This window comes from Nicotiana tabacum, chromosome 16 (assembly GCF_000715075.1).
Source record: "Nicotiana tabacum cultivar K326 chromosome 16, ASM71507v2, whole genome shotgun sequence".
NCBI lineage: Eukaryota > Viridiplantae > Streptophyta > Magnoliopsida > Solanales > Solanaceae > Nicotiana > Nicotiana tabacum.
Window position 1 is genome coordinate 89028674 of NC_134095.1, and position 18066 is coordinate 89046739.

General features: G+C 35.7%; 1 protein-coding gene across 1 annotated transcript; it reads left to right on the plus strand.

Annotated features, from left to right (window-relative positions):
* The first annotated feature begins 1673 nt into the window (after window positions 1-1673).
* LOC107805926 (lysM domain-containing GPI-anchored protein 1-like) lies at window positions 1674-5170 on the plus strand. Its single transcript, XM_016630033.2, has 5 exons — window positions 1674-2804; window positions 3788-3905; window positions 3983-4144; window positions 4254-4285; window positions 4698-5170. The coding sequence occupies exons 1-5, from the start codon at window positions 2141-2143 to the stop codon at window positions 4973-4975; spliced, it is 1254 nt and encodes a 417-aa protein (XP_016485519.1). The 5' UTR covers window positions 1674-2140; the 3' UTR covers window positions 4976-5170.
* The last annotated feature ends 12896 nt before the right edge of the window (window positions 5171-18066 follow it).

The window sequence follows — 18066 nt, forward strand, 5'->3', positions numbered from 1 at the left end:
TTTTTAACTTTTATAGAATTGTACCTAAAGTATGATTTTCCTACTGTATAAAGGGGGTATGATTCTTTGCAAGACACATGGTTACCGGCATCCCAATGCATTATAATATAATTTTCTTTTTGCAAGCTACTATTCTTCTGTATCTTACATCGTTTGAATTGCATCTAGTTCTAGTGAGACTTACTTTTCTAGGCTATAATTGTTCAAGTCATATGGTTTGAATTTACTTTATTGTTGTTCGTTTATTTATAATTCAATTTATCGCTTTGTGTCAGATTAAACCACGTATCCTTATAACCACTTATAAATTCAATTATTATCCGATTTTGAGGGTAAACAAATACATTGTTCAGTATTTATCTGATTTATAAAAATTATTTACTTATTGACATGAGTGACACGTACAAAACGTGTACCCAAAACTAATACTATAAACAAATTATAGGGAAGTTATTACCACTCACCAGAAGTGTGACAGTCACGATTCTACGAATTTGGGTCGTGGCAAATGTCTCCTCCAAATTGGTTTCTTTGCACAGGGGGATGTGCACTCGGTAAATCATCTACTATCAAAGGTTATCGAGATTACTAAATGACATACATCCAACACAACATTTATTTGCATTTCCTGTTTTCTCTTTTATTCAGTGAGGCTTGCTTTCATTTCAGCTCATTTTTCATTATCTTCCAACATGTACAAGTTCCTCACTTTCAATTATTATATGCAAATGTCATGACTTTCACTATAATATATTTCATCAAGAAATTGACAAGTGTTAGTTGGTCTATTCGACTGCTACAATTGATTAACTAACTCATAACCTTTTGCCAATACTTATTTAAAATGTATTCCCATAAAAATATTAAAGAAAACAAAAAATGAATCTGTAGAGTTGGCCAATCTGAAAATCTCAATTTCCCTGACATTTCCAACGGTCATATTATGAGGCATAGGCTCATGGGTTTTCTGTTTTCTCCTAAATCATGGTATTTGATTTTAGTTTTGAAGCAGAGTTTTCTAAACCATATGCCAGCGACAAGAAACCAGAAATTCTTAACAGTTGACAAGTAACCAAATACTTACTGCTCCACAATTTAAATCTCAGGTGCTCATTTTTCAGTTGATGACAGCTTGAATTTCTGGTTACCCATAATACCCTCTATTCTTGAATAATTGCATTAAGCCCCTTATGAGTTGTCAGTATTGTCACTTTACCCCCCTTCTTTTTCCTTAATGGTAAGTCTTCCTCTCCCCATTCAATCACATCCGACCAAGATTAGGAAATGTGTACAAGAGACTTGAGTTTAGAATATTTTAGCATTAGAATCCAGAACTTAACTATTGAAAAATCATTGTTTTCTTTGCATCCCAATTCATGTAATGTGATGCAGCTTGCTTTCTTTCATGATTCTTAACTGACACTTCCAAGTTCTAAAGTCAAAAATTGATAATTAAATGACTTAACAATTTTCACACAATTTATGGTTCTTTCTTTTAGGTAAAATCTTTGTTTAGATTTAAAAGTTCTTAAGGTGATTGATTATAGAAATCAAACAACATAAACAGAGGTCACACTGAAAAAACAAGGGAATCCAAACTTAATTTGAGTATTTATTGTGGTCACTTTAACAGGAGATTATGAATGACCTATGTTAGAGTTCATAGTATACTTGATACTTACTTAGATTACACCCCATGGATGGTTGGGTGAAACTTTTGTTGAAAAGTAAGTACTTTTGGATGGAGTTGAGAAAAGAATAAGTGACAAGTACCAAACAGAAGAAGGGCAAAATAGTAAAAGCAAGAAATGGTAAGAACCAAAGACCAAGATTCTGACTATTGTCTGTGTAGATGAACCCACGCACGCTTTAATGCTACACCTTTGTCTCCTCCTTTGGCTTTTCCCACATTCCAATCCTCATTTTGCCTCTTTCTTTCAAAAAAACTATACTTTCCTTTCTCCCTTACCAAAAAACCCCTCCTCCCCTACCCCACCTTGTTCAAGAAAACCCTTTACTCTCTTCACTTCACTCTCTCAAACCCTCCCATTTTTGGTGTTTCTGCAACTTCTTGCTGTGGAACCACAAGAAAGTAGAGTTTTGATTCAAGAAAGAGCGGTAAAAAGCAAAAGGGTAAAAAATGCTACATTTCTTCTTCACCATATTCCTACTGTTGAGCAACAGCTGCTTCATCTATCAAACAACCTCAAAATCCACCATTGAGCCATGTTCCAACTCAGATACTTGCTCTTCACTTGTTGGCTACACACTTTACACTGACCTCAAAGTTTCTGAGGTGGCCTCACTCTTTCAAACTGACCCAATCTCTCTTCTCACTACCAATGCTATTGATATCTCATATCCTGATGTTGAAAACCACATACTTCCAGCTAAATTGTTCCTTAAAGTTCCTGTTACATGTTCTTGTGTTGATGGGATCTTTAAGTCTGCTTTTGTACATTACAAGACTAGGCCTTCAGATACTTTGTCTTTGATTGCTGACACTGTATATGGCGCTCTTGTTTCTGCTGACCAGATTAAGGAAGGGAATCCTACTGCTGTTGGTTCTGATCCTTCAGTGCTTAATGTTGGGACTAACCTTTGGATTCCACTTCCTTGCACTTGCTTTAATGGGACTGACAATAATCTACCTGCTATTTATATGTCATATGTTGTTAGACCTGTGGATACTCTTGCAGGGATTGCTGCTAGCTATTCCACTACTCTTACTGATCTTATGAATGTCAATGCTTTGGGCAGTCCTGCTATTAAGGAGGGTGACATTCTTGCTATTCCCTTATCTGGTCAGCAATCCTGTCCTTTTTTTTTTTGTGTGTGTGTTTCTTATATGTAGGTGGTTGAAGTGTTTTGATTTTCCATCTATAGTATTTAACCTTATGCACACAATATGTGGTGTTTCTTCTAATGCATATAGAGGATGTAATTTGAGCTGATTAAGATTTCATGTCCAACATAAGAACCCTCCTTTGTTTTCCCTTCTCTAATCTTTGCTGTTGCAATCTATTAAAGCAATTAGTCCAATCAACCTTAGGACTTTATTTAGACAAGGCTTGTAAAAGAAATTACATTTAATAGTTGATATATTATGCTAAGGTTTATGAAGCAAATGTGAATACAAGTTTGATGTGTTTTTGGGTTATTTCATTTTTTTCCTCTTAAAAGGAATGTTCTTTCTTGGTGAGAACTGCTTAGGATGACTGATGTGGTTACAATTCATATATGCGTGTGAGATTATGGAGTCAACAGTTGAGAGTCACCTGTAATAATCTTTCCTCTTTTTGTCACAAGGTGTAAGTGAAATACTTATTGTTCTTGAAAAGACATACTACAGCAGTATAAGCTGAGAGTAGCATGTCGAGAGTTTTTCTTATCCATTTTAGGTGACTAAGAAAACAGAAATATGATTCTTATTCTGAAGAATGGATGTAAGCTTTCTCAGTTGGGTAATTTATCGTTTCTGTTTAAAGCCGAAACAGATACTCTTTCCATTTCTTGTTGTTCGGAAGTATTTCTTCTTCTTAGTTTTCATTGTTTTATGTTCTTAGTTCTTTTTGAGGTTGTAATTTCCCTAGTAGGAACTGCATTAGAGGAGAGATTTTATAACAACTGCTCTGCCAAACTATTTCATAGTTGGATATCCAGTGTTTGTAAATAAGGATGTAACTTCAATTATCTTGAACTTAGTAACAGAATTGCAGTAAAGTTCCTTGAATTTTTTGCGGATGGATGTTTGATAATGATAGATGCTGTTATCTTCTATCTACAGCTTGTGCATCTAGCTTCCCAAGATTTGCCTCAGATTATGCCTTATCTGTTGCGAACGGGAGCTATGCTATTACAGCTAGCCACTGTGTGCAATGCAGTTGCGGACCAGGAAGTCGGAAGTAAGTCATCAGATTTTTATTTGCAGTTATCGAGGTCTTTTGGAAGTTCTGATCATGATATTGGCTGTTCTTTGCAGTTTGTACTGCATGCCAGCTTCCTTAGCAGTTTCTTGCTCAAGCATGCAGTGCAAGAACAGCAATCTCATGCTCGGAAATGTTACTGTACAACAGACTGGCGGTGGTTGCAATGTGACTTCTTGTAATTATGGTGGCTTTGTCAATGGAACCATCATCACTACGTGAGCATCATACTTTGATTTTCTGCTCTTAATTGCTTAGCTGTTATGGTCTCTGATTTCTGTTGCTTATGGCCTTTGACATACTCGTATGCCCTTTTGCTGGTTGCAGATTATCCTCATCTCTTCAACCTCGATGCCCAGGTAAATGACATTCAATTGATATTCTTTTTATTTGGTGTTTTAAGAAATATAAGGACCAAAAGCATAACTCTGTTATCTCTTTTTACTTCTCTTGGGGGGCACCTACACCTTTTATGTTGTGATTGATAATTTGCTGCAGTCATTCTCATGCATTAGGGTACAAATTTCTATTCTAATATGCCACATGAAATGCAACTTCTTCATACAATTAGTTATATTGGGTGTTGAGGCACTTTTTTTCTTTTTCTAGAACCTTCATTATTTAGAAAGCCAAGTGCAAAACATACTTTATGGCTTGTTATGACTTCTTTTGGGCAAATAATTTCACTACACTGTGCCACAATGTTCTGTTGTTTCTTTTGCTTAACGCATCATATGTTATTCCCTATTCTTCAATCGAAATTTTTTTCAGGACTGCAACAACTTCCTCCACTTGTTGTCCCACCTACTTCGGTAGGCCCAGACTCAATGTTTGCTCCTGCTCCTTCACCTTCTGAATCTGGCGGTGCTCCAATGGATGGTCCACATTCTTCGGTGGTGCCTGCATCTGGCTCTGTTATCGCATTTCCACCTTCAGGTGGACCAAGTGGAAGTGCATCTTCTGCTTGGTCGTTGAACCCTTTAGCTAGTTTTCCAATTGCAATTCTCTTGTATCTATGTGTGAAATATGTGATCTCACTTCCGTTATGAGTTGATGATCAGGTTGCGGACTTTTTCTTACTAGATTGAAGAGGAAGGATGTGGAATCTTGTTTTGCTTTGTTCTTTTCTTCCTACAGGTGTAATTTTCACTGTATACTATTTTATTGTTCCTGAATTCTGTAGTTAATTTAGTGAACTTCTATTATGTGAAATTTTTATTCTAATCTACATCTGTGGCCACTGGTAACTGTGTCTCCGGTTCTGCATAGTGTAACCTTCCCACATTATAACCAATTAGATGCAGAAAATAATTAAATTACATTTCTTTAGACTTTAATTATCTACTATTTGAATTGAGATATGATAATTTGTTGAAGTTATCTTCTCATCGTCTTGATCATTTTGCTATTAGATTTGAAGTTATACTGCATTGAGCTAGGCTACATATGGCTTATTTGGCTATTAATGTTGAGGAAATGTTTCTGATAGAGAAGCAATTTCATCTGTAGATTTTCCATTTGTGAGTTAGGCTTTCCGTTTGGCCAAGCTTCTAAAATCAGCTTATTTTGAGAATTGCTTTTCTCAAAAATACTTTTTAAATAAGTGATTTTGGTGAGAAACAGTTTGTGTTTAGCTAATTAATTTGAAAAGCACTTTTAAACAGTAATTAGTGTTTGAGCTTTTGAAAATTGTTTCTAAGAGTATTTTTCTCAAAAGTGTTTCTCAGAAAAGTACTGTTGGAGAGAAGCTACTTTTTTTTGCTTCTCCAAAACTGCTTCTGCTTTTCCTCAAAAATACTTTTTTTTTCCTTCCAAAAGCTTGGCCAAACAGGCTAAGTAGACTCAGGAGAGGCATGAGACTCTGGGCGGATATCGAGAGGAAGGATTCTGCACATTTAGAGCCTGTTTGGCCAAGCTTCTAGGAGGCCAGAGTACTTTTTTCCTCTAAAAAAAGTACTTTTAAAAAAATTTAAGTTGTTTGGCCAATACAGAAAAGTACTTTTGGCCAGCAGCAGAAGCAATTTTTCTGCTTTTGGGAAGAAGCAGAAAATTCTAGCTTCTTCCAAGAAGCAGAAGTAAAAAATTAATGTATTCAAGACAAAACTATCCTCACTATAAATTTATATTTTTTTAAATTATCACTTACAAATGTAAGTTTTTTCTTTTCATTTTTGTTTCTAGTTTTTACCATTCTTTTAAAATTAAAGATATCATATACATGAATTATATTGTAACTTTCCAACTTCTTTATTGACTTTTTTTGTTTTTGATTTGTTCTTTGTGTAATGTTTTGTAGCTTTCCAAATTATCTTCTTCTTTTTTCACACTAAAGCAAATTATCTACATCCTTCTTTGGATTATCAAATCTCTTCCTAAAAATAATCATTTATAATTTCTTCTATTATATGCTATTAGTTCCCGAATCTTTAAAATAGTTATCAAATCTATTTGTGAAAATTACATACAAATAGGTAATAAATTTACAATTCAATCGCATAATCTATCTATATATTATTAAAAGAAGAAAATTCATCACACATTAAGCCAAGTGGCAGCCTGAAAATAGGCCATTTGGCAATTTTGTGACAAAGTTAGTAAGATTAGATAATACTAATGAGTTTCTTTTTAAATTTAAATTTTTTTTAAAAAATAATATATTATGTGTTGTTAATAATTAGTTACTCTTTTTGAATTTAAATTTAAACATACTTAACTATTTTTTTACAAAAAAAATATTTTTATATATTTAAAATTATTTCTATTTTACGTTAAATCCCATTTTTCAAGTTTGACGCTCAGAATCATCTAGTTACAATTACCATGGCTATAAATAATTTTATCCGATGATATTCTTCTACCGATAAGGAATTCAATTATTATGCTAATGAAGACATTACTACTGAAATTGAGGAAGGATGAGCGTTCTGATATTCCTTTAGAAATTCAAAGCAATTCTTCTACTAATATGGAGGTGTTGTGTGATAGACGTAGAGATGAAATTGTTGAGAAATATTATCATGTGTGAGTGACTTTACTTATTATTTCATGGTAGATTATCAATATATAGTAATTTGTGGAATAGATTTCTAATTTATACTGAATGATGTATTTTGATGATTCAAATCATCATGTAACAATAAGTAATTACACTAGATAATAATATATGCTTTGGTATAACTATATATGTAAAATATAATTGATTTAAATCTTTAATGTGTTTGTTTACTTTATGTTTTATATTTTAATTAAATTAAATAAAAAATAATAAAAGTTTGTTACAATAAATATTTGAGTTCATTTTTCTCTTTAAAAGAATTATAAGACGTTGGTACTATTCTTTTTGGTAATTTGACACTCCTAAGTACTTTTTAGAAAGATTGACCAAATATAATTTGTTTACCAAATATTGCAAAAAGTACTTCTTAAATGAATTGGTCAAACACAAACTGTTTTTTTTTAAAATACAAAAAAAGTACTTTTCAAAATAAGCAGATTTTGGCAACGGGCTCTTAGCATTGCCCTGAACATGAAGAAGAAAGCATATATTTTATAGAACAGAACGCACTTCTCAGCACACAAGACAATTACACCAACTCTATCCAAATATACAGATTTTTGCTTTCGAGAAGCCCATGGGAGCCAAGAAAAATGGTAAATCCAGTGGACTTGTGATCATCAATATCATCTCCCCAATCCGAATCACTATAACCATGAAGCAAGGTAGAGGATCCATGAGAAAAAAATAAACCATGAGAGGCAGTAGCCTTGACATAGCGGAGAATACGTTTGACGGCAACCCAATGAGAATCCATAGGACAATGCATAAACTGTGATACTTTGTTTACCGCATAGGCTATGTCGAGTCTAGTAAACATCAAGTATTGTAAAGCTCCAGCAGTACTCCTATATAGAGTTTGGTCATGAAATGGAGAACCACCAGTGGTGGAAAGCTTGGATGATGATGAAGCTGGTGTGGAGACAGGACCGCACGACCCCATTTGCACACGATTAAGGAGGTCTGTGATATACTTACCTTGTTATAAATGCAATCCTTCACGTGTCCAGTTAGCTTGAATGCCCAAGAAATAAGACAATTTTCCCAAATCTCTAACAGCAAATTGAGTTTGCAATTTGGAAATGAGAGCTACAATATGAGCAGAGTTAGAACCCAAAACCAGAATGTCATCGACATATACTAAACAGAATAACTTCTCATCGGCATTTGGAATATAGAAGAGAGAACTATCAGTTTGGATCCCACAAAGCCTAGAGAAAGAAGCACATCAGCTAAACGTTTATTCCACATGCGTAGAGCTTGGTTGAGTCCGTAGAGAGATCGTTTAAGTAAACAAACATGATCTGGACGAGTAGGATCAACAAATCCGGGAGGTTGAGACATATGTACAGTCTCATCTAAGACCATGAAGAAACGCATTGGAAATATCTAGCTGAGTGATGTATCACTTGTGAAACACAGCCAAGGATAGCAACAACCATATTGTAGCCGGCTTAACCACTGGACTAAATATATCAACAAAATTGATGCTCGGTCGTTGATGATATCCTTTAGCCACAAGCCTCGCATTATAGCGTCCAATGAACCATCCTGTTTTAGATTCGTCCTTGAACACCCACTTACAACCAATTACATTTTGAGATGGCGATGGTGGAACTAGTTCCCAAGTACCATTTTGAATAAGTGCATTATACTCCTCTGACATAGAGCGACGCCAGTGAACATCCTTAATAGCTTGCGAGTAGCAAGAAGGTTCCATTTTTGCCGATGTTGGAGTCGCAACTGACATTGAAAATAGCCTTTTTGGCTTCAATGAGCCTGTTTGTGCTCGTGTGACCATCTTTTGCAAAGGAGGAGCTGCTGGTTGAAGCGCATCAGTAGTTAAAGTGTCTCCAAGAGCACTAGAGCTCACCGTATCAGTAGATGGAGGATTTTCTTTAGCTCGAGTTGGTGACATCAAGTCTACACCACAAGAAACTTCATCATGTGAAAGCTGATCAGTAGCAGTTGCGTGTCCAGGAATAGGATCAACATGTGACGAGGATGTGTGCAGTGGCACAGAAGGTTGCGACAGTGTTGGTTGAATGCTAGAAGGGCCAACCAAAGGCTGCAATGGCAACTGAACATTGAGAGGTTCTGATTTAGTATTGGTTATGGATGGAGGCACAATAACACCCTATGAAACGAAAGGAAAAACATTTTCATCAAAGATTACATCACGAGAAACATATAATTTTGAGGAAACTGGGTCAAAGCATTTGTACCCTTAGTGCAACTTACTATAGCCTAGAAACACACATGGTTTGGATCGAGGAGACAATTTATCCTTAGTATAGGGATGAAGCCACGGAAAACAAAGGCACCCAAAAATACGTAAAAATGTATCTGGATTGGTGTTAAACAATGCATAAAATGGGGTTTTTATTTTTTAAACGTGGTGCTGGTAGACGATTTATAGTATACACTACGATATCAAAGGCGTTTGTCCAAAATTTGTGGGGAACATTAGCATGATGTAGCAGCGCTCGACCAGTTTCAACAATATGCTGATGTTTTCTTTCGGCACAATCATTTTGTTCTGGGGTGTATGGACACGAGGAACGCTGCACAATTCCATCATCTCTCAAGTAATTTGTTAAGGCTTGATACTTTCCTCCCCTATCTTCCTAAAACTTTTAATGGGACGACCAAAGTATTTTTCAACACTTTTACGAAATTGCATAAAAATTGAAAGAACTTCTGATTTTAATTGAAGAAAATAAATCCATGTGTATTTGCTGAAGTGATAAAAGAAAATCACATAATATCTATAACCTTCATTAGAAACAACTGGAGCAGGACCCCAAACATATGAACAAACCAAGTCTAAAGGCCCGGAGGATTGAAAACTACACTCACGAAAAAGAATTTTATGACTCTTATTAAGAGCACATGTAGAACATAAACTAGAAGATTGAAGATTTAAATGAAGGGACAATGACGCTAGACGATAATGCTTGACGAACTGTAGGATAGAATGTATGGGCCAAACGAGCATGCCAAACCCCAAGGGACGCATCATAAGAAGCAGGTGCGGATGAATTCAACACGAAAAGAGAATATAATCCAGCTTTATCCTGGACTGTATGCAGTATTCCCCTCATCGCCAAGTCCTTAATTAAAAAATGGTTAGGAAAGAATTCAATTGAAATTTGGTTAGACTTAATAAACGAACTAATAGATAATAAATTTTGAGTAGAATTTGGAATATGTAGGATATCGTCAAGAGTGAACTTTTTATCAGAAATAATAACTGGGCTTTTACCAACATGAGAAATAGAAAGTTTTGAACCATTACTAACGTAACTTCTTTAGGGCCTTGATATTCAGAATGAATACCCAAGTTATTAAGATCAGTTGTGAGATGATGTGTGGTGCCACTATCCATTAACCAATTTTGAGCAGAAGAGGTTCTTGCTAAATTAGAAACGGGTGGTCCGTAAGCTTTGTTGCCAGTGTTAATCCTAGGAGATGGACACACGCGTGCAAGATGACCTTAACCTTCACAATTGTGGCAAATAATTCCAGACATGGTTGAAGCTTGGGATGGAGTAGTATTGGTCTGAGCAAAGTTCTGAAGCCCACGATTTTGAGACGATTGGGTGAACCGTTGATTGGAGGAGCGTCCACGGCCTCAACCTCTACCACGTCCACGAGTGGTAGAAAAGGAACTCTGAGTAAACTGTGTTGTAGGTGCAATGACACTATGGGCTTCATCCCTTTTTAACTGTCGTTCTTCATTCAACAACAATCCATACAATGCATCAATACTAATATCCTCTTGATGTGATTCAAGAGACCTCGTAAGAGGACGATAGGCAGGTCCTAGTCCAGCAAGAACAAATTCCACCAAATAATCATTGGGAATCGGATGATGCAATGCAGCCAACTTATCTGCTATTCTCTTTGCCTTTTGCTCATACGATTCAATATTAGCATTATCCCGATAAAGTGTGCAACTGCATCTTGAGGTCACGAATTAGTGGCTTTGATCCTGAAGCATATGCAGCAACAAGTTTGTCCCAAGTTGCACGAGTAGTCGTTGCTCCAACCAATTGAGGCAGGATGCTTTCTGAAACAGAAGTAACAATCCAACTTAAAACAAGTTGGTCTTCACGTAGCCAAACCATATAGTCCGGGTTGGGTTTGGTATTGATATCATCCAGAAGTTGTGTTGGCGTCGGTTTACTACCATCAATATGATGGTTCAAACCACATGCATATACCATAGGCATAAATTGTGTCTTCCATAATAGAAAATTGGAAGATATGAGTTTCGCGGGCAATTGATGTGCGAGGCGTTTGGAGAAGATGAGACAACAGGTAGGCTTGAAGTCATGGAAGAGAGGCTGTTTTCACCCATGGAGACGTGTTGACCTCTCTCTCCCTTTTTTTGGTGAGGAAAAAGAATTTGGGTTGGTTTAACCTCTGATGGCTCTTGATACCATGATAGAACATCATGCACTTCTCAGCACACAAGTCTTGTGTGCGAATACATAAATATATCCTGGAGTTTCTTGGAGAATAAGACTCCAAAGTAGTCACTGCTTAGGACTCCTAATGAGATACCAATTTCACCAATTCTATCCTAATACACTTCAACAATTCCTACGTGACATTATCCTTACAATATTCAAAATGGTTGATCAGTCGTTTCTCTATCTTCAGCATGTCTAAGACGTACACGAGGTTAATTACTATTTTACTTCTCAACTGGTAAAAGACCCAAGTCCTTCAAACCTTCAGCCTGTTTAAAACATAGATCAAAGCTAACTGCTACTAGGATTTGGCACCTGCTTGGTGCCAACTGTAAAATATTAACGTCCTTCAACTTTTAATATGTAGAAACATCAAGTATATATATTAAAATGTGACTAGGCCTTTTCTCCTGCTTTTTTCTCCCTGCGGCTGTGTTTATTTGTGGTGTCTTAGTGCATTTTTGTGTTACTGCCAACCTTGTCAAAAGGAGAAGTAGGTGTATGTGGTTTTTGAGCACTGTCTTGGAAAGTTAATGTTGTATATACAGACCATATCCTGCATCAACTTACCTCTTACAAATGATCCTGGCAATGTTCTTAATCTTGTTTGTTCATGTTGCATATGCTTGATTATACTTCTCTGCTTTATTTTCTGGATTTTAAGAAATTTGCATTACTAATTTGTGACAGTAGTTATATATTTTGAAAAAGAGGTGCTGATAGTATATACATAACATCCCTCCTTCTTCGTACATAGATGGAGTTTGTTCCACCTCCATGACTTCAGACCCAACGTGTGGAAACATTTCATTTATGAGCGTGTTTTACACTAAAATTAACAGATAAAATAAATTAAAAAATCATTATAAAATAAAGAGACCCAACAGTAAAAGAGACTCTTTACGTTATAAAGAGACCACAACAACAACAACAACAACCACCTAGTAAAATCCCACCAGTGGGGTCTGGGAAGGGTAAAATGTACGCAGACCTTACCCTACCACAATGGGTAGAGAGGATGTTCCGGTAGACACTCGACTCAGAAACAATAGATACTTTATAAAGAGACCCAACGGTAAAATCTCCAATTACCCGATGTAACTCTTCTTCTCTTCTTCAATTACTCACAAATTTTATCCAAGACTTACAATTTCGAATCCTTTTATCTGAATCAAAGCCTTTTTCTTCTCTATAATCTTTTGGTTCATCTGATTTTGGGGCTTATTGAGTGTTTCAAATTTCTTCTTATTTGAGGGGTTCATCTGATTTTAGGGATAGTTGACAATGCGATCAACTAACTTGGCCAGGCTTTGCATGGAAGATGATGATCCTGGATTGAATGAAGAAGTGCGTTGCAACTATGGTTATGTGCTTCCGATAATGACTGTTTGGACCCTTCGAAAACCTGGTAGAAGATATTGTGTATGTCCATACTATGAAATATGTTTACTTTTTGTAAATTAGTTGAAACTTCCACTGATTGTCCTTTAATTAATTCCTTATGTTTCATCATTGTAGGGTCCAAGATCTTGTGATTTTTGGTGTTTGAGAAATGCAGAAATTGATCCAAAATCAAAATTTGTTATTCCTAAACTGGTGAAAAAAAATTGGCGAACTTGAAAATGAACTGGAAGTGTATGAAAGTGTTGAGAAGACTAGGGGAAAAAATAAGTGGAAAGGAAGATAGAGATGCAATTGGAGAAGTTGGAGAGAGAGATTGAGAAGATGAAAGGAAGGGAGAAGAAGTGGTGGATTAGTTTGGTTTAGTCCAAGATTAGGAAGAAAGTACTTAGGTTTTTTGTGTTGTGTGGATGTGTTATAGCTATAAGCTATTGGTTTCATCTAGTATATGTAAAGAATCATTCAATGAAGTTGCCTTAGGATCTGTTGTAGCAGTAGTATTTTTAGTGTTGCTTAACAAAATTTCAACATTTGGTCTAACTTTTGTTGTAATATAATGCACCTTGTTGATATAGTTTGTGTTTGAAAATTGGCAATATGTGTTACAAATGCAAGCTTTATATTAACCTAGAAATCTGCAGTCACTGTTGCATATTAGCAGTATATTTATGCAGAAAACAAATTAATAACTTTGCAACAGTGCAGTCATTGCATATTTAACATATTGCAGATTGCAGTCATTGTAGAAAATAGATTGCAGTAATTGCTGCATATTTTACAAAAATAGACCTAAATAGAAAAACTGAAAAACTGACTTAACAAAATTGCAGTCATTGCTGCATATCATTTCTAGTAAATAGACCTACAAATATGAAGTAACTGCTACATATTGTAGAAAAACAAACTTAAACAGTAAAGCACGGAAACTAACTTATCAAAATTGCAGTTATTGTTGCATATCATTTCCAGTAAACATACCTACAAATCAACAGTCATTGTTGCACATTACCATAGACTTAGAAACTTTTAGTCATTCTAATATAATTACATACTAAAATAGAAATTCATATTGTCTTTACATATATCAACTGCCAAAAGGCAAGCAAAAATACTGAAATACTAATATCTACCAGGTAGTTGATTATGGTGCTGATGAACTTGTTTGGCTCAAACGAACTCTTTCAGATGTCTTTGACCTTGTCTCATTTCTTTTCTTAGCTTGAATGTGTTGAAGATTCCTTGAGGTGATAGCTTCTTTACCTTTCCATTTCACCCATGTTCTTGGTTTGTGTCCAATATCTCCAGTCACTACTGCAGAGTTTATAGGCACAATTGACATTTCAGGCTATATTCACATAAACAAACTTTGTTAGTTTACATCCAAGTTTGATCAAAGGGAGTTCATAGTCACAGTTGATATTATATGCTTACATTATAGATGGAAGCTCCACTTTCTGTTTGTAGAATTCTCATACCAACTATTCTTGGCCTTTTATAAGTAGTCCCTCTACCCATACAAGTAGAAATATCCAATAAAACTACAAATTATTAAGAAGTTAAACATAAAACAGACCTACAAAAGTGTAATCTGTAGAAGTAACTTCGGAGTAATTACCTGTTTTGTTGAGCCTCTTGGTCTTCCTCTTCCTCTTACTGTTTTTGGTACACTTTGAACTGAATGTGTTGATAAAGAAACAACACTTGATGACTTTGCACTACCAGTTGACCTTGCAGTATCTTGTGCAGCCTTGTGACAACCTTTCTTGTTATGGCCTTTAGCATGATAGTTGTTGCAGGTCATTTGAGTACCTCTTTTGAACAACTTTCCTATTTTGTTTTCAGTTGGTTTCTTCCTTCTCACTTTCTTGGGCTTGCCAGGCATTACTCTTACTTCTGATGGTATAACTAAAGGGTTTTGTGATTGTGGCTACATCTCCATATTTTGTACAGGCTGAAGGAAACGACTATAGGTCTTTATTTAAGTCTCCCTATGGTACCAATGTGCAATACTCAAATTTTTTGAAATGGACAACAGCTACATCATAAGCACATGGTATACCATTCAGCATCCAAGCTCTACAGGTGCAGGTTATCCTGTTCAGATTCACTATATGCTTACTGGTGTGTCCTTCCTTTACTTCATAACTATATTGACCATTCTAGTGCACTATACATTTAATTGATTTTGTTGTGTTCTCCTGCAACACATATAGTGCCATTGGAGAAATGTCACTGATCCAAGTATCACAAAAATCCCTCATTTGTGCTATTCTTATCATCATTTTCACCTTGATCTCTTCTAGCATTGTGATGATTGTCTTGTGCATTGGCCCTAATATCCAAAAATTAAAAGTTTCAGCCATATTGTTGTCAACACTATCACAATTGCTGAAATACTTGAAATATACCTTGTACCACCTCTCTTTGATATAGTATAGCATGTCCTCAACTATTTTATCCCTTAGTTTCTCCATGTGATCAAGATTTTTCTTTAACTCTTGTTCATAAGTTGACCTAACATATCTCCAAAAATAGTTCCTTCGCTCAATTCCTCTTCATTTTTTTGACCAGTTTACTAGGGATCTCATTATTGCTTTGTCAAGTCCCTACAATATATAAAAGATAAACAGTTAAAAGAATAAACAGATTTACAGATTTGAACAACACATTTAACAGAATATAAGTTATCTTCTGCATGTCTATAATAACAGTCAACTCTGTCCCATCTCCAAGCTCAAGATCATTCTTTGAAAGGTTCACAACCCATCTCTAATTAAATATGTTTTCAACTTCAACTACTACCCAGGCCAGTGGCAACATATGATTATTCCCATCCTTACAAGCAGCCACAAATAATTGCCCTTTACATACACCTTTCAAAAAATAACCATCAAACCCAATACACCTACAACCATCAAGGAAGGCCTTCTTCAATTCATCAAAGTAAATATAAAATGCTACAAATATTTTCCTGACATCTTCATGTGTTTCTTCACTAAATCTGGCAACACATGTGCTGCCTGGATTAGTCATTAGCAGCTCATCTCTATAGTCCAGAATTCTACCAAACTTCTTAATATGGTCACTCATAATCTGTGTTAACACAATATTCTTGGTTTTCCTTGCAATAGTCCTTCTAATATACACTTCTAACTTCTTTTGAACTAACTCCTGAAACTTAAAGATTCTAATATTTGGTTCAGAAATTATTCTGTCCTTGTATCTTTCTGCTAAGTATTTTGAGTTGCACAGTTTGTTCTTGGTAGTACCATTGTACTTGTGAAGTGGATTATAGTTTTCACCACAAAATCTTTTGTCTTAGAATCATAACTAGCAAACAAGAGCCATGGACAACCAACACAACACTTTACTCTCACCTTGTTGGTTCATTGACATACTTATCTAACTCTACATGTTCATCAACTGCTTACTTAGTAAGTGCTTCTTTATATTATCTAACACTCTCAAAAGAAAGGCCAGTTTCCCAAACAATTAACTTATAAATAGGATCAAAGCTAACCCTATTTTGTTGTTTTCTTCTTGCTCTTACTAGCGGTTGGATTTCATCTTCACCTTTATCATAAGCAGTTTTATTAGGATCAGTTTCAAAACTAGCACTCTAGCAGTTTCATCTGAGGGATTATATGACTCATCTCCAACAATCTTGCCCTTTAAAGATGTCTTCTTCCTAGCTGCATACTCATCATATTCTACATATAAACTCTTTTTACCTAACTTGGCATGTCTAGTTTCAACCTCTTTCTCTTTTTTCTTCCTTCTTTGCACCTTTTTCCTCTCTTCTCTTAAACTCTTATATTCCTCATCAACATCACTACCATATTCTTCTTCCCCTTCCTCAAACAACTCTTCAATATCTGAATATGTACTATAGTCACTGCTTTCTACATCAGTTTCAACTAATAGAGTATCATCAAGAATAGAAGGACCACCCTCATCCCTACCGGGCACATTATCAGACACTAGTTTGTGGTTCTTCAAACCCAAAACCTTCACTGCCCCCAACACTTTGATTTATGCCTTTATCAAAAAATACACTAGATTCCTCACACACATGGCTTACATATTCAATAGCTGGAGGGACCACTAATGCTTCATCAACAGAGTGGGACACATACACTTCAAATATATCCCAATTTTAAATAGAGGTACAATACTCATAATATCATCATTAGTTAATTTTTTTACCAAAGTGCTAGAATTGGGTGGCCTCACATAAATATCACATGTTTTACAATTATACCATTTTCTTTCACATAGTCTACAACAACAACAATAACAACATACCCAGTATTATCACACACCGTGGGATTTGGGAAAGGTAGTATGTACGCAAACCTTACCCCTATATTGTGAGGATAGAGAGGTTATTTCCAATATATCCTCGGCTCAGGAAAGCACAAGCACCCTATTAATGAAAATATAGACAAGAAGGAACAATACTAAAAAGTCATATAAAAGCAGAATAAAAATAACAAGACAGTAAGGTGATCAACCATGAAAGAAAGCAACGGTTAGTCATAAAAACCTACTACCAACAGAAAGCGAGACTACGTGCCAATACTATTGTTATGAACACTCTAGGCTACCAACTCTACTATCCTAATCCTCGACCTCCATACCTTCCTATCAAGGGTCATGTCCTCAGTCAGTTGAAGTTGCGCCATGTCTTGCCTAATCACCTCTCCCCACCTCTTATTTGGCTTACCTCTACCTTTCCATAGGCCCTCCAATGTCAACCTCTCACTCCTCCTCACCGGGCGGTTTGTGTTCCTCCTCTTCATATGACCAAACCACCTAAGCCGCGGTTTCCGTATCTTGTCCTTATTAGGGGCCACACCCACATTGTCGCGAATAGCCTCATTTCTAATCCTATCTAACCTGGTGTGCACGCATATCCATCTCAACATCCTCAAAATACAAAAATCTATAACATCAATATCAAAGTACTTTGTCATAATACCTCCTTCGTAGTTGATAAGATACTATTGTAATTGACTTCCATGGAGCATCCTCAGTGTAGCGAGCTCAAAAGCCATTTCTTCGAACTGAAATCAGTAAACAAGAAAAACGTCCACAAATATTTTTTTACACCTCAAAATCGACAAGAATTTGAAGAAAACAAAAAGAACCTACAAGAGAAGCCAACGATCTTCAGTATCTACACTCTAATCGACGAGATTTTGGG